This window comes from Pseudorca crassidens, chromosome 13 (genome assembly GCF_039906515.1).
Source record: "Pseudorca crassidens isolate mPseCra1 chromosome 13, mPseCra1.hap1, whole genome shotgun sequence".
Lineage (NCBI taxonomy): Eukaryota > Metazoa > Chordata > Mammalia > Artiodactyla > Delphinidae > Pseudorca > Pseudorca crassidens.
The window spans coordinates 25,007,472-25,025,562 of NC_090308.1; the positions used below are offsets into that span (position 1 = coordinate 25,007,472).

An 18,091-nucleotide genomic window follows, 5' to 3' on the forward strand; every position below is an offset into this window, starting at 1 on the left:
TGAGTTGTTCCACATCAGAAAAAAAAGAGTGTGACTAGCAAAAGAATAATGATGTCAGAGAATAGTTGTGAGAATTAATAGCAAACAGGGAAACCGAATCGAGTGATTTCTTTTTTGTGTTGTGGATCACGTGAGGTGCTCCATCTGCTGCAATGGAAAATGCTGAGAGATAAGAGAAACAAACGGGCTGGCTCTCGTGCTGCCCTGCACTGGACCGCACGAACATCGACTGCTCGCCCCCGGCTCCCCTCACTTTCCAAGATGATCCTGGCTGATTCCAGGGTGTGAAACTCCGTATGAAAGATAGGGAGGTGTCAGCAGCTCAGCCCAGAAAGCTGGGGATTGGGCAGTGGCTTCCTGTAATCCCAGGCGCTGGCTGACTGCCCCGCTCCTGGCAGTGCGGGCTGGGCGGTGGGCTGGGAGACAGCTGTGCTAGCACTGCATCCCGCACCGGCCGTGGAACACTGGCCCCTCATGGAACTGCCTCACTATGTTCTGCCTGAAAGGTGAGGGGGCTTCGGGCCCGCTGGGGTGGTGAAGTTACAGTTAGAAAAAGGTTCGTTAGGCATCAGAGTCTAAATCCAAGAGCTAGTTCTCTTAAAACCAAAGTTTGAGGGAGTTTTGTTAAGCATGAAAGTGAAAAAGTCATTGTTCTTTTTTGGTTGCAAACAGGAAGAAAGACCTCCTGCTGGGGAGATGGAATTTTTCTTTTAGACAGAGGATATTTCTCTGTTTGGATGCGTTTTGGATGTGTTTTGTCATAGACAAGAGTAATTAAAAGTTTAGAATGAAAGGAAACTTAATAGTCTAAGTGGGAATGGTTTACAGCTGTAGTATGAGTCCTGTTAAGAGAAGTTTTCATGTGATGATTTGCTTCTGTAAAGGGTTAGAGTGAGTAGAAAGGGGGAAGCGATTCTATTGCTTTCAGCTTTAATGTGTGAATCCAGGAATTAAACTAATTTTTACCGTAGAACAGACTTCTCATTCTAGCTATGTGTGTGTGGATTATAGTACTTTGGGAAGTACTGGAAGATGGGGAATATATGTAGTGATTCCCCCATTAGTTGGAGAGTATTTTCTCAGGCAGTTATTTTTTCTTCAACACTATTTTTCTTCCAACTCTTGTCATAATGTAATTAAGCATTTAAGAATGTGGTTTTTGATGAGGTTGTTGGAATGGGGGAGTTAAAATGAATTTCCTTGGAACCAGAGTAGACTATTTTGTTCATATCTTTTGGTGTATATCATTGTGTTGATGCGAAATTCTTCATGGCTTTTTAATTTTTGGAAATAAAGTGGTCCTGGCTTGCTTTGCTGATTTGCCCCTTTGTCCTGAGTCTATTACTGAGGTGTTGACCAGGGTTCCCCAGTCTCACCCTTTATAGATTTAACCCTGACACCTTAAAAACGACCAAAGTCTTTAATATTAAACTTTGAGTTTGGGTTGTTTGTTTATATGGTTGGTATAAGTTTGATCAAATCGACGGGGTAAAAGCAGAAAAGAACATCACATCTTTCTCTCCCTAAGAATTCAACTAGGGGGCTTCCCTGGTGGCACAGTGGTTAAGAATCCACCTGCCAGTGCAGGGGACACGGGTTCAAGCCCTGGTCTGGGAGGATGCCACATGCCGCGGAGCAACTAAGCCCGTGCACCACAACTACTGAGCCTGTGCTCTAAAGCCCACGAGCCACAACTACTGAGCCAGCGTGCCACAACTACTGAAGGCCGCACGCCTAGAGCCCGCCACAGCTAGAGAAAGCTGCACACGGCAACGAAGACCCAATGCAGCCCAAAATAAATAATTAATAAATAAATTTATTAAAAAAAAGAATTCAACTAATTCTTACTCTAAAGTGTATCTAGTTGCAATGGATTTCTAAGGAGCCCCATCAGCAGAAATGAATTTGAATATTTCTGAAAAATAATTTTAGGTGAAATGAGTTATGGGCTTTCCTGATGCTTTCTCAAAAAATTGTTTGCGCAAATAAAAAGTGTAACTATGAAGAGCCAAAATTGAGTATCATTGGATGAGTGTGCCTCCTAACCGAGTGTCAGTTCCCCAGCTGAAATCATTATGATCTAATGACAGCTTCCGGTTTAGGATTTTTAATTGAATTCAGGTGTGGAGTTGTTGCAGGGCATGACTTCCGCTGCTTCAGCGTGTTTGCCTCCACCCATTCCCATCACAGCAATTTCATTTTATTAAAGAATATATCAATTTCATGGACTCAGTTTCCGAGGTAACTTGGGAGATTTTAGAAAGTCAAGTGAATGGCATGTGATGACAACTGAATGCTTTCATGCTGAAGTGTGTGTTCTAATCAGGACTCCACGATCCCTTTTAAAAAAAAAAACAACCCACTTTCCCATCTCCCAGCAGCCAGGACAGCATTTGACATTTTGCTCTCTTCCTGTGATTTATAGCCTCTTGATTTACAATAATGAATTTTAGGTTGCCCTCTGTCCTACACGTGAGGCCAACCCAAGATAAAGTCATGGTGAGTGAGATTAAACACAGGAATATCAAGGGCTGCTTGTGTTGCTTTGTGTTCCTACTGCATTTGTGTTTCCCTCTGATGGAGGCTTTTTCAGAGGACTTCATTAATTGGCCTGTTTCTGTGGCTCCCTGAGGTCCTAGGAGCTATTGGTTATGATTAGTGTGGACATTAAAGGAAGCATGATTGCCCGTCTTTTGGGTTCAATTGTGTCTTTGTGTATTTCTTTTAATTGTTGAAGAAAACACATCAGACAGCCTCCCACATGGATTCAGGGTTTCCTTTTCTCCATTTATACTTCTTTTTTTCTGAAGTCTTGTCTACTCAGCTTTTGGTCAATTTGGTGCTAGAAAAAGTGTCTTCTTGGAAGAGAGATGTCATCTTTGTCACTGTTGTTGGCTATAATAGCTCGTATAGTTACAATCACCCTCAACTGTTGCCATTGAAATAGCTCAGATACATTCACTCCACCCACGTTTGCTTCCTATGGGCAACATCTGAGCTCCCAGTCTCTGGGAAGATGTTCTCTCAAGTTCTGCCAAGGTCCTTGTCGTTAACAAAGCCGAGGTATGTTGTTCCTTCACTGTGTAATCAGCAGTCTGGGAAGTGAGTTTCCAGCCAGTCAAATAATATGATTCACAGGAAACTACCATGCATATATTATATACCATTCATGGATGACTTTATTCAAAAAATCAGAATAAAATATTTTTACTTCCAAAACTGCATGGAACATAATTAAGTTTCTCCGAGACGATTCAGAAATGCAGATTTCTTAATTACAGTGCACCAGCTTCATCTTTATAAATATTAATTATCTTTTCAGTACATCTCTAACTCTGAAGACTATCTTTTTCTTTTAATTTCCAGTCTATCACAGATAAGTATTTTGTAAAACATAAAATCACATGCTGTGGGCTGTCACCACAATGTCAAACAGGTGTAATAAAGTTCTTAAACATTTTATTTCATTTTCTGTAGTAATCTTACTGTAGACTGGTAACAAAGCATTGGCACTTGTAAGTAGACAAATCTGTATAGTTAGTAGACACTTCTGTATTAGTTTCCTAGAGCTGCTATAACAAATTACCACCAAGTGAGTGGCTTAAAACAGGAATTTCTTCTTTCAGTTCTAGAGGCTAGAGTGTGACCTCAGGTGCTGACAGGGTCTTGTTCCCTGTGAAGTCTCTAGGGCAGAATCTTTCCTTGCCTCTTCCAGTTTCTGGTGGCCTCAGGTATTCCATGGCTTGTGGCAGCACCTATGACTCTGTCTTCACATGGCCTTTCTACCTGTGGTCTCTCTGTGACTCTCTGTCACTTGATTTTCTTATTAGGACACCTGTCATTGGATTTGGGTTCTACCCTAATCCAGTATATGAGCTCATCTTAACTGACTACATCTGCAGACTCTACTTCCAAATAAGGTCACATTCTGAGGTTCCCAGTGGACATGGATTTTGGGGGGGACATTAGTCACTCTATGAGAATGGACCATGCATAGTCACATGGATTGAGGGTAGCATTATAGGAGGTGTATTTAATGGAGAGCTGTAAGAATGGCTGTCCAGTGTAGCTGCTGTGATGATGTATTTGAAATGTTAGCATTGCCAGTTTGACAAGTTTGTATGTGTAGGTAGAAGGGTTGAATGTACCCACTACGATCAGTCAAGCAAAAGAAAATGTTGCCTTTTTATTTCCTATAAAGGATCCAGTTTCCTTCATGTACTCTGATCCTGCTGAGATGGGGAAAAACAAAAAACAAAATTGAACTTCAGTTCACTGCAGTCAACTCAGTGTGAGCCAAAAATTTAAACAGTTGCATTAGCTCCGCTCAGGCTGTTGGATGAACTGGTCTCTCAGAATTCTCCTATTATCTCCTTCTCTCCAAAGTGGATTCTGTTAAGTTCCTCCCTTATTAATACAACAGAAGTGATGCATGCTAAGTTATGTACTTTTGAATCATTGACTTTCTCATTACCTAATTTTTTGAAATGTTAAAGTAGGATACTTCCATGTAGTTGCGTTTAAAACATAAGGTATTTTTAAAAGTGTCCTCACTCTTAATATGGAAAGGATTAGTACATACATCCTTTTGTACTCTAAGAATAATTTCAGTGCGTTTCGTGAGAATCGTGAATGTTAAGTTTCTGAATTTAATACTGATTTTACCTGGCCGGCATTCTCTCCAGGGATTTAAACCTGGCTTTGGGGTTGGACTAGATTCTTTCCCTTCCTCTCCTCTTACTGTCATCCAAGATCCAGAAATTGAGTTTCATGGTTTGGAAAAGTGGCGCATTCTGTACAGTGGGTGTATCCCAGCTGCCTACATACTCAGCATGGTAGGGTCCTGTCTGCATCCTTTTCTGCTTCACAAGTTACAGATTTAGGAAAGCCTTTAGGTTGTCCAATAATAGCAGAGTTATGTTGGAGATTACAGCTATGAACTATGTCAGGCATGTATTTCTGCTCCCGAGAGGGCAGTTCATCGTAGAAATTAAGCTCTGTCCTTCCTCCTCGTGCACCCTGGAACAGATCACAGGCCTCTCTCCAGTTGTCTCGTGTATGTTGTACATGTAAAAGAATTCCTTAGATTCTTTTCTTGGCAACATTTGGAAAATAATGTCTGGAATCAGAAGCAGATTTGTTATTTCTGTGCTGAAACAAGTGCATTTTTCAAGTTAGCAAGCAACCATTTGCTCTGGAAGGTTCCCCGCCCCTTCTTAAATCCAGTAATAACCTGTCAAGTAAGTGTTGAGCAAGGTTCATGCTATTTTACTATTTGATTCTGAGCATCATTTTAAAAGGCTTGAACAATCAAAATGCAAAGTGACCCTGGGAATATTGCATCTGTGTGAATCTGGACATTTCATTATCATACATTCAGATTTTGAGTTTTACTTAAATTAGGAGCAGCCTTTAGGACCACAGTCCTGCAAGCCCTTCCTCCTTTCATTTAAAAATGGCATATAATTGCTAGCCCATAACCTATAGCTACCAAGAGGAATTCGCATTTGCTAAATCTGCAATTTAAAGTAGCACTTTTAATAAACACACGATGATATCATGCATTTTTCAAACTGGCGGGCAAAGCCCTTGAAATTTAATAAACCAAACAAAGCTGGCCCTTTATTTCTTTTGTCTTTCCCTTGAAAACTTTATCACGCTTTCCAGTTCTCTTTCTTCCTTCCACTACTAATCAAAATCTTGCTTTTAAATACGTTGCAGTAGAAGCCAGATCACTGTGCTGAAGAGGTGATATAATAAAAACTAGGAGATGCCATCCTTAAGGAATGAAAGAGCAGTTAACAGAGCTTTGCTGCCTGAAGCACGCAGGGCTGGGGGTCTGCTTGTCTGTGGAGCATGCTCTGTGCAAGGATAGTGCCCTGGGTGATTTGGTGGAACTGAATCAAATGACTCGAATTACCAAAAGCTTTGGCAGAGGTTTCCGTTAGATCCTCCATTTGAATATCTCCTGTCCCATTTTTACCTATTTTTGTTTTCTTTCTTTGCTGATTTCCGTGTCTCTAGTTTTTCCCTTTCCTCCTCTCCTCGTCCTCTGATTGCTCATTGAGGGGGCTGCATCATACCTAAGCTGGCTTGAACTCCCTCTGGTTACGAAGGTGCAGATCAGTAATCTGCACACGCGTTAGTAAAGGTGATAGTTAATAGACAAAGGCAGATGGACCAGTGTGATAAAGGCAATTTACCACTCAGGACATCATGTCACCACCATCAGCCAGGCACAAAGGTATGCAGGGGTACGTATTTTTCTATTTTAAACATCAGAAGAAAATACTGCCGAACAACCTAAGGGCCTTTAAGCAATTAATAGCTTTTGCATGATTGAACGTATTGGGGACGCAGGGTAGGAAGATGGATATTCCTAGATTTGAAAAATGTCCATTGTTTTTTAAAATCATACATAGCAGTTGGATTTGAAATTAAGAGGTCTTCATTTGACAGGCAGTAGTATAATGACCAACTATTGGGTATCATATATGAGCAGTGTCCGTGCTCCATCTGCTGATTATGTCATGTTTATCGGGTTTTGTTAACTTAAATTGGGTTTAGAATTTGTATTGTTGTTACTGTCAAAATGTGGCTAATACTGAGAGCCATTGAGACAAAGGCCATGCTGGCTTGAATGAGGACTTAATTTGGGGGGGTGGGCTTGCACGGTAAGAGCAATGGGAGTGCTTGTCGCCACTTCTTCGTTGGAATGTCTTCTTATAACAAAAAGATATAAATAGCATAAATTGAGCTTTAGAAACTGGGAGTTGAAATATAGTTTAAGTGAATTTATATTTAAGTGGAGTATGGTTCTCAAAGGTCAGATTATATATTACATGTTTGTTCTTGAGAGATTTGGCAAGAGGCAAGACAGCATTTGGAAACAAAAGAGAAAAATTCCCTCCTCTGATGACCATAAGAGGACATCTGTTCTCCTTGTGGTTTTATTTCACTGAGTGAAACTGTGCAAGCTTTGGAAACTTTTAGAATGAAAGTTGGGACACCTGCCTCTGCTCTCTGATATGTGGAGGGGGAGGGGCGGAGGGGTGCCCTGCGACTTGCCCGGGGTGTTCTTAAGACAGGGAAGAGAGAGGGCGTCCAGAATGGTTAAGGTGGCTTCAGGAAAGGCAGGAGTCCAGGAGATTCCAGAGTTGGTAGAAGGTTGGCTGGGGAAACTGAGAAGCTGAGAGTAGTGCCTTTTCTGGTTTCAAACAGAAAAGGTTCCTCAGCAAATGAAGAGGGAGCCTCAGAAGATGCCTGTGAGGTGGCATGGTGAGGGAGAACAAGGCATGTGGGAGCACCTAGCCCCAGATGGTACTCCGTCTCTCCTTCCTTGGCCATCTCTTACAAATTTGGAGTTTTTCTTTAACCCTTTCCTCATTTTTAAGAGGACAAAGGAGGCTGTAGTTCCTTCTTTTCCTGCAAAAATGTTGCTATAACAGAATACCTAGTTTTATGCAAAAAAAAAAGGCCAATATTATCCCAAGGTGGCTAATTTATATATCTAGATTCATACAAAACTTGTTGATATTCTGAAATACCTCTGAGGTTCATCACATCTGACCGAACTGTTTTGACAGAGTTTAGGGTGTAAGTATTAATTCATCAGATGTTAATGGGTACTTACCATGTGCCTGGCTCCCCCTGCCCCAGGAAAGCCTTCCATCTCCCACGGTCCTGGACTTCTCCCAGGCCCAGGACTCCTCGGCGCCCAGGACCTTTCCAGCTGCTTTCCTTTCCTCTCAAAAGGCACTTCTGCTTGCGCCTGATTTGGGGGTTCCTTTTTCCCCCAAGATTGACTTTGAGAACAAAGCAAAGCCAGAGACTTTTTAAAGGGTTTCCCCGCTAATGATGACCCAGATAACAAAACATTAACAGATTAATCTATGAAGAAGATTCAAGAAATCCCAGCTCTGTCCGTTAATAACATAAGCTTGAGTAAAGATCTCCTTAGCTATGAGAGTAGCAGCTACCTGACAAAAGACCAAGGATTAAATGATAACTTACATAAAATGCTGGACCTTTTCTCACGAGTATGTAGTAGTGTTAGTTAGATGTGACCTCTCTAAGTGCTTCATAAAGTTACTGATTAGACTTACCTTGGGCTTGTGAAAGTAAAGACCCACTTCTACCACAATTTGCGAATACAATGTAACGATCATATATAGTGAAAAAAGGCAGATGTACTTCTGGTTTTTCATTGCAACATATTTACACCAACTTTTGCAAAGTTTTCTGGAATCACCTTTGTATAAATACACCCAGATGAATACAAAGAATCATAAGTCACATATACTGGCAAATGAGCACTGTAGCAACACAAATATTTTGAAAGCGGGGGAGGCCAAGGAGAGTATCCTGACGTGGTTCTAACTGCTCCAGCGGAAGTGTTTGCTCCCACAGCAGTTGAGACGAAAACCATTCCTTTTTGGAAATGGAAATGTTCCTGGCAGAACAAATACTTGATAACAGTTTAAAACAAGATTTGGGCTGCTCGTATGGTGCCTTTTATAAAACTGCTTTGTATTCAGAAAAATCTCTGCATATCTATAGACGAGAGGAACGGATGGGTGGGAAGTTTTATCCTTCATAGGTAGACATGTCCTTATTTCAGGTTGACTGTTGAGGAATCGGTAACTGGCTCTCCTTAATCGCTGGAGTATTTCTTCTTTCACTCAATTCCTTCTTCCATTGTTAATTGGCCCATTTCCCACCTCAGAGAGAACAGGTTCGTGAGTGTAGGAGTTGTCCAGCTGAACTGTCAGTAAACTACAAAGGAAGTTAAAAAAAGCAGACTCGAAGGATGACATTGTGTGTCCATTCCTCCAAAAAAGCAGGGTCCATAAACGCCGGAAGGACTGAATGCACATGAGTAAATTTTTGATGGCTTTAAGCATGATTTAAAGCATTGGTTAACACGAGATAAAACATTAGTTTGATATTTGCGATCACTTTTAGGTTTGGGATTATATGATTACAACAGAGACAGCTTCTTTTCAGTCACCTATTGCGAACATCTAAAGCTTAAAGGTCCAGTGTGTTTTCTGCTTCCCACAGAAAGTTAATGTTGGCATGGCAGACATTATAAATCTTTATTTATATGCTCTTTTGGCTTATAGTAACACATTTGGCTAGAAGTGAGTTTGTCTTAGTTGCTCCCCGCCTCTCACTCACCTTCATGAAATGGTTGAATAGATCCATTGTTGGAGTGTTATCTGCAAAAGATAAAGTGTCTGTGAACTGAGGGGAAAACAGGAGCCCCTAAAATAGATGAGATTCCTTTGGCACATGACATACCAAAGGGTTCTCCCCGACTGCTATTTTGGACAGTGTTTGACTAGGTTTTCTTTAATTTTCCCTTTCCCTCATTTCAACACTGGAAAGTGACCTTCCTGCTCTGTGTATGAAGACCAGCTACCTTTCTCTGTCTCCCGCTTGATATTGGCCCCATAGCAACCCTGTGACGTCTGCAATTAGGTCAGGCTGTAGGGATGCCCGATAGAGAAGCGAGAGAACAGGCAGGCTTCTCTCTGCCAGAGTCGTGCTTCCTCGCTGCACAGCGAGAATTCTCATGTCAATTCTAAGATAATTCTCTAATCAGTGTCAAGAGCCCTTTGCTGCTTTTCAGTAAGGGAATCTAGTATTTGTGATGTACTGATAATTCCCACCTTTCTATCTCCAACTGGGACCTCTCCCCTAAATTTCAAATGTGAATATCCAACTGCCTCCTCCACGTTTCCAACTGGATGTCTGAAGGACCTCATGAACTCTCCTGGTCCCCTTCCCGCTTTGTCCCCACATCTCTCCCACCGCAATCTTCCTCATTTCCATAGGTGGCAAATCCACTTTTGCAGTTGAGCAGGCTATAAACCTTGAAGTCATATATGATTCCTGTTTCCCTGCTAACCTCCCCCGTTTAATGTCAGAAAATCCTATTGACTCAATTAAAAAAAATCTTTTCTGGGATCTGACTACCTCTGGCCACCTCTACTGCCAGCTCGTTGCTGGGTCTCACCTGGACGACTATCACAGCTTCCCTTGACAGCCTGTTTTCAACCCAGTAGCCAGAGTGAACCTTTGAAAACCTAAGTGAGCTCACGCCACTCCTTTGCTCAAGACACCTTGCACTCAGAGTAAAAGCTCAGGCCTTGGCAATTTCCTGTTGTTTTGGGAACATCAGTCACAGGCCAAAACTAAACCATAGAGGAGAAGAGTGGTTTTCTGAGAACCACAGAACTTGTAGCTGTGTCAGATCCTCTATTCTGGCAGGAAATGAAAAGGTTTCCTTGCTGAAACCACAGCCCCAGGTGAGGAGTGTTCTTGTCCGGTGCCCGTGGAAGGTGTGGTCTTTCATGAGACGCCTTCATCTTTTCTGTAGTGGGAATGAAGATCATTCCAGTCTGTCTCATTTTATCATCAAATGTAGCCATTTGTGTATTTAATGCAGCTACCAAGGTGTACCTTTAGTTTTTAAGAAATAAATTTGATAAGAGAGTTTCTGTTGGAATTTTGGAAAATTGATTCCCATGGCTTTTTTTTTTTTTTGATAGGGATTAAGTTAGAACTAAACAGTAGGGAGCCTATCCATATTAGGAAGCTAACAGAAATATTTAATAAGCAGCTTACAGTTTTTATTCTTATGCATATACTTGGTTTTTGTTTTTTGGGTTTTTTTTTTTGCGGTACGCGGGCCTTTGACTGCTGTGGCCTCTCCTGTTGAGGAGCACAGGCTCCGGACGCGCAGGCTCAGCGGCCACGGCTCACGGGCCCAGCCGCTCCGTGGCATGTGGGATCCTCCCGGACCGGGGCACGAACCCGTGTCCCCTGCATCGGCAGGCGGACTCTCAACCACTGTGCCACCAGGGAAGCCCGCATATACTTGTTTTGCTGAGCCTTGGTTTGTTATAAGGAATATCAAAAAGTCCTCTCATGATAAGTGCTTGATATTTCACTCTTTCATAGAACCCCGGCTTTTTTTCCCCTTTCATAGCATTATTAAAATGGAGGGCAGGCTCTGACCCACTCGTTGAGTGAGATTTGCAGGTTCTTTGTGACATACCATGTCATGTGTTTGGTAGTGAAAGGTGCTGTGGCTTCCCCACTAGATTCTAAGCTCCCTGAGGGCTTATCCCGTTATCTTGACCAAGAAAGAATTCCAATTGGTATCTGTGATTAAAGGAATGAAATGTAATAGTTAACCTAGTTTAGGTGGAAAGGACTTCATCCATCACTCTTCATGAAAATAAATGGACTCTTCTGAGGATAACTTAAAATAGAAAAGTGGATTTCTCTACTTTCAATGGGACGGAAAATATGCAGGCAATAAGCAGAGCAAGAAAGATTTTTAACTTTCAAAGTTTTATTTTCTATACAACCTTATAGAATAACCTAGTGCAACGATTTCAGTCATTAATGGCTTGTTAAGAGGGGGAAGCTGATCAGAGAGGAGGAGCAAGGTTAATGTGTTTCTAGAAATTCAAACATTCAGAACAAATGGGTCTAGACTTTGTGGTGACAGGGAGGGAGACGTGCTTCCCAGGTACCTTGGTCTTTGAAGTGGCAGGTCACCACCAGGGAAATGGCCAGCCCCCTGCTGGCTCCTCTCAAGCACCGCCCTGAAGTGGTTACACTTCTCCTAAAGGACCGGGGATTTACTCACCAAGGAGAAGCGCAGCCTTTAAGCACTTTCTTCCCTCTTGAGTTTTCAATTGGAAAAAAACAAAAACAAAACAAAACAAAACTCTGCTCCAATGCATAGTCCCATGAATGGGCAGTTGACTGTAGATAAAAGGAAAGTGGTAAAATTATCTTTAGAAATATGAGATTATTTTCTTTTAGCAAGTCATCATTTAAATATGGGACTTTTTCCTTTTTATATCTATTTAAATATTTCTATTGAAATTTTATCTCATTTGGCCTTCCTGTCCCTGATTCTAAATTTTCAGATCCACTGGATTATTTTCTAGGGTTCCCCTGTATGCATTTCACTCTATTTCCATTACAACACTTGTTCCCCATTTTTTCCGTCAATATGCTTACAATTTGGTCCCTGTGTTTTTCTGTCCATGTTAGGTACTATGAGAACAAGCTGGTTATTATTCAGGACGTTATATCAGAGTACCTAGAGGTGCTTTATTAATATGTTAGTGAATGAGTGCTTAGCTGCATTAAGGACTTTATTTCTTCCCCTTTATCTCTGTGAACTATTATGGTTATTAAAAATTACAGGAACTTTAACCTGTAGGTTGTGTTTTCAGCTCAAATAAAATGAAAACGGTGGGGCTTCCCTGCTGGTGCAGTGGTTGAGAGTCTGCCTGCCGATGCAGGGGACACGGGTTTGTGCCCCGGTCCGGGAAGATCCCACATGCCGCGGAGCGGCTGGGCCCGTGAGTCATGGCCGCTGAGCCGGCGCGTCCGGAGCCTGTGCTCCGCAACGGGAGAGGCCACAACAGTTGAGAGGCACGCGTACCGCAAAAAAAAAAAAAGAAAACGGTGGACCCATCCATCATTTTAATGACCAGTTGAGATCTTACTAAAATGCACATTCAGGATGGTGAGCCTGAAATCTGCATGATGTGATTAACCACCAGTAAAATTTTTGCATGTGAAGCAGAAAGACTCTTTAACCTAGGAGTCAGAGAGAGTTTCTCATCCTGAGTCTATCATTTACTGACTCTGAGGAAGTCACTTAACCACTGAGCCATTTTCCCCATCTAATAAATAGAAGTGGCTGCCCTGCCTGCTTGAAGGGGTGATTTTGTGGGAATCAAATGAGATAAAGTACCTGGAATGTTATTGGGGAAACTGGCAATTCTCTTGCTTCCTCCTCTTTCATTTTCCTACACTTCCTGTCAATTCCACCTTTTTAATATGTTCTGGAACCTGCCTCTCCTCTTCATCCCCTGGGCTAGCACTGCCTTAGTGTGATGACTTAGCATTTCATGCTTTTATTGGTCTATCGGGAGTCTAACTTTCTGATTCTAGGCTAATTGCTCTCTGATCCCCTACTTCAGACCCTATCCAGAATGTAACAGACCTCATCGTGTTTCTTCTCTTACTGTAACGCTTGTTTCCGCACCCCCACCCCCACCCCCACCCATAACATTGCCTTCAGGACAAAGTTTAACTTCTTTAATATGATGCAGGGGAGCCCTTTATAAAAGAACATCTCTCTGTTTTCCTCTTCAGCCTCGGTGCTCACGTGCCTCTTCCCCCCATCCACATTCACCACTTTTGCTCATCTTTCTTTGCACGTGTCAGGACCCTCAGCTTAGGAGGACTATCTGTTTCTCCCGTCACATCTACCTAACATTTAGCTTGGACCGACAGGACTTAGTTCATACATTACCTCGTCTTGGAAGCTCTCCATCACTAACATTCCAAAGCCGGTTTTTAAGCCCTCCTCCGTGCTGCCTGTCACATTGTCATGCAGCTGTGTGTCTTCTTGTGCTAGGCAATAGGAACCTAGAAGGCAGGGCATTTGTATCAGTCATTGTCCTTGATGCCAAGAATCACAGAAGACTTGGTTGAGTTAATTCACTCATATTTGAAAATCTTTAAAAATATGAGGGAAAATTCTGGTGTATCATCTGGCTTAGTATTAGAAGCAAAATAGAAAACATTACCTTGCCCGTGTATAAAGTTATAAACTTCTCACACCTGGGTTACTGAGGCTCATTTCCAACTGTTCTCTTTAAGTAGGTTCCAGGGAGTTGAAATGCATTAAGAATTGCACAAGTAAGATTTTTTGTTGTTGTTGTCTGGGAAGAAGTAACTATGCCAAAAACAAGTCCTAAAGGAATTTGGGTTTTACCTGGGAAAACCATGTTTGGGGTGCAGGACCACATTATTCTGTAGGAATAAATGACATGGATATTGTCAACCAAAGGCAGGTGTTCGGGTCTAGGGATTTATGACCTGGATGGTGGTGCATACCGAAAATATTAACCCATTCAAGACAAATACAGATAAACAATTTAATGATGGAGCCGTAATTGATTATCAAGCTAAGATAGTATGTTTGAGTCTTCTGGAATGAGGAATCCAAGTCATGGAATACCGCTTCTCTGCTCCACCAAGCGTGATATGCAGACTTTGGCCCCGTGATGTCCATCGGCTGGCGCCATGCCTGTCGTCGTATTACACTACATGGCAAAAAGGGACTTCGCAGATGTAATTAAGGTTACTACTCAGTGACCTTAAGAAGGGGAGATTAGCCGGGATTATCTAGGGTGGGCCTCATGTAATCACATGAGCCTTAAAGAGCAGAGCCGCTGGCGAAGGGGGAGTGGGAGAGGCTCCAAGTGTGGGAAGGATTCAGTGTGCTCTTGCCAGCTTTGAAGATGGGGGGAGCCACCGGGAAACCTTGAGAAGGAACTGAATTCAGCCAACACCTGAATGAGCTTGGAAGCAGCTCTTCCTCTACAGCCTCCAAGTGAGAGCCCACACCAGCCGACACCTTGATGTAGGCCTTGTGAGACCCTAAGCAGAGAACCCAGCCAAGCCTGCTGGACTTCACAGAGCTGTACAGCCCCGAGACAAATAAGTGGGTGTGGTTTTAAGGTGCTGAATTCATGGTATTTTGTTAAAACAAAAATGGGGCTGACGTATGGGAGCTTCTTAGTTTGGGAACCTTTCTGTTAGGACACTTGATTTCCGGTGGCCCTTCATATTGAATGGGCTATGTTTGACAGACACTAAAATAATGCTCTTTCTGATAGCTGTGAGGGGTCTTTCCTTCCGGCTGATCTGAGATCTTTCCCTGACCTCCGGAACATCAGAGTTGACCCGAAGCATGCCCATGAGTGTGTCTTAGACTTCTAAAGGCTCCAGTGGAAAAATCAACCAGGGGAATCTTATGTTATTATATGCTGACTTTGTTCAGGAAAGGTTAACAATAAATCTGACGAATGAAGATTGTGTTTGGTAGTACAGTATCAAAGGCTCATTCTCAGTTTTTCCAAGTGTTGTCTAAAGGTAGAACATTTAAGATGTTTACTTCCTTTTAGCATAGTTTTTCTAATATTGCCTTTATGAGAGCTATTCTCTGTCAAAGGCCCCGTCAAGCCCCAAATGCTCGAAATATATATAATCTTTTGTTAAGGAAAAGAGAGAGGATTTGATTGTGACTTCATTTAAGAAATACTGTACTCTCATGTTGCAGTTCTAAAAGCCATTCATTTTATTTGTGATGTACAGGACAGGCAAAGACTTAAGTCTGGGCCGTGCTTTGTCAATGTGGTAAATTTGTCCGTATTAAATATTAAAACAGTTGACCTGGTATCAAAATAGGAAACAGTTGTGTCTACATAGGATGATGACAGCAGAGTCAGAAATTAACAGAGTTGATAACCCTGCTCACTCACTCGCCTTTGTAGAAATTGACAACCGCCGGAGAGGACAAATGTATCTATCCCTCTCAGAGCACGGTATATTGGGAAATAACAACCTTATAGATAATTCTTTGAATGACTAGTTGAAGAATGAAAATTAAAAAGAATGGGCTACTGACCGGATGGGGCAGCACCGCCAACAAAACTTTTTTTGCTTGCTTTGCTTATTTTATATGTGTAATGAATTTGAGATATAATTTTGACTTTAGAAATAAGAGTTTCATTTGACCTTCTGCACATTCATTTCATCCCTCAGATATTGTCTACATTTTCTTGTTTTTCTAAGTCAGTCTCTTGTCTTTGTCTCTGCATATTTATCTTTTCAAAAGAAACATTTACTTAGTATGAGAGCAGAGCTCCTGCCCAGTGGTGTTTGAAGACCAAGCTGGCTACTAAATTTCTCTCTCCATTTCCTTTCTTCCTTGGTCCTCACACTTCCTTGGGCACACTTATTAACCTAGATCTACTTATTTATTGTTTTTCTTGTGAATATGTTTCATCCCTTCCTTCTGAATGGAAACCTTTGGTTTTTTTTCTCTCCTTTCTACCACTCTTTATAATTCTTCATTACTCCAGTTTCTCTCTGAGTATTAGGAATATATTTTAAAAAGAAATATCAGAAACAAAATCTGGATATTTTAGGCTTATCGTATAATCATCTGACATTATATTTACTTGTAAAGCCTTATAATTATGTCAAATAACTTGCTTTCTCTCCCTGATCCTCTCACCTGAGTCTTATGTGTACAATTTACTAGTGCCCAGTAAATGACAAAATATGAACCGGAAAATGGCCCATGAACCTCAGAGGAGGAATAAATTAGGAGACAGGTCTGGCATCCAGTTCACAGGCTCTTGTGTGGAGCTGTCTGATCACTGGTGACTTCAGCTCTGCAGGTGACTGTATGGCAGGGGGCAGGAGTCACCTACCTTCCCTGCGTGTCAGCTCTTTCACCTCTAATATACAGATGCTAATTCCCTAACTCATGAGATTTTCATGCACTTCCAATGGTATAATGCATGTAAAGCTTGCCTGGAACCTGTCTAGACCCAATAACTGTTAACTGCCGTTTTTCTTTCTGTCCTATATGTGTGTTAAATGCCACACAGCCTCTGTTAATCTAACCGCTGTTTGTGACACTGCAGCGTCAAAGAGGATCCTTTCACTCAGCGTTTTCTGTTTCCTAAGTGGATTGGTAGGGATCTACCCACTTGTTTTTACTCTTCATATGCAGATGCTCTGAGCAAGTGCCCGAACACTGGTAATCCTGCTGCACTCTGACTTGCCAGTGACGGGAGCTATAAATTCAGCTGCTCTGCACACATGAAAATGAGGGGATTTGTTTTTATAGTGCGATAAGCCTTAGAAGCCTTATTACTCTTTTGTCACTTCATATTTTAAAAAGAACAGAAACTTTTGCTGTTGTTGCACTTTTGCCTTTCCTGATTCACTGTCCCAGGCTGCTGGTCGTGAGCCACATTGGAACGTTCATCTAAATGTCTGTATGGGTTTTGGTGTTTCACTGTTTTTTTTTTTTTCTTTTTCCTCTGCACATAACTTTAGTTTCTAAAATATGTAACTACGAAAGAAAGCCTTATCCGTACAAAATCCAGTGCAGCCTCACAGCGCTGTTCTTGACCTCATATGTCAATAGGATGAAAAGGAGGAGCCCAAAGAGAGACAGTATTGATTTGTGCGCTGCTCATACAGCTGGCTCAGTTTGCTTTCTTGTTTAAACACTGCAAAGCAAAGACAAAGAAGCTAATGTTACACACGTTACAGGGCGTATTACCTTTTTTTAAGGCATATCTGTAAGTGTAAAGAAGCAGGATAGATGCTGGGGGCATTTTAAAAAAGGGACCAAGATTGACAGACTTTTTATGGATATTATCAAGATGGATTTTATTCAACTTAAGACCCTGTGTCAGGTTACTTTAAAATTCATTAGTATTGCAGGTAAAAAACAGAAGGAAATGAGGATATTTAAATACAAAAGTAGACTCTTGAAAGTAGTGATACAGAGAAAGTTAAATTTCAAAACTGATGAAATGTAGCCAAAACTGCATGCAGAGGAAAATTAGTAAACTTACCTGTTTGTATTTTTAAGCAAACAAGAATGAAAATCAAGCTCTTGACTCCAGGAAAAGTATGAAGGTTCATAGTTATTGAAATGGCTTATAATAAAAATTGGAGAAAAATGGCAAACCCACTGGAATTTGTTCATATATTACTGGTGTTCTGGGTAAAAGAAGAGAGGGCAGGGAAGGGGCATATATAAGAAGGAAGAGAAGTGGGGACTGTGTATGACAAAATATGGGGTTTTAACATTGTGACCCGAGATAAAATTTTAAGTTTTATCTTTAATCTTGTGATCATTTTGGCCAGATATTTTCAAATCATTTTTTTCCCTAATAGACTTCCTTATCGGACCCCCAAATATTTCCCCAACACTTAAGTTGTCCTTAGAACTCGGCTGCATTCCCTCTTGTATCAGCCTAGCGAACCTCCAATTTTATGTTGTCTTTTATTTTGCAGCAAAATAAAATGATTTTATATCTTCTTGCTCGGGGTGCATATAGTGATTGTACAGGACTGAATCCTTGCTGTTTCTGACAGGCTAGAAGCATCTCTTTTATCTATCTATAGCACATAAGTTTGTGCCCCAAATAGAACTTTGCGCTCAACTTGTGTG

The 18,091-nt window shown here is 41.5% G+C and overlaps 1 protein-coding gene across 4 annotated transcripts in view; it reads left to right on the forward strand.

Annotated features, from left to right (window-relative positions):
- The window catches only part of NHSL1 (NHS like 1), a 237,889-nt gene that overhangs the window by 135,030 nt on the left and 84,768 nt on the right, over window positions 1-18,091 (forward strand). The window contains exons 1-2 of one of the 4 annotated variants that reach the window (XM_067701929.1): window positions 177-506; window positions 6,025-6,244. The exons of 2 other annotated variants lie outside the window; for them this stretch is intronic. In XM_067701929.1, coding sequence (XP_067558030.1) covers window positions 6,217-6,244 — 28 coding nt within the window. In that variant the 5' untranslated portion in view covers window positions 177-506; window positions 6,025-6,216. Of the gene's footprint in view, window positions 1-176; window positions 507-6,024; window positions 6,245-18,091 lie in introns of those variants that run through there. One more of the 4 variants, XM_067701931.1, reaches the window with a different exon arrangement.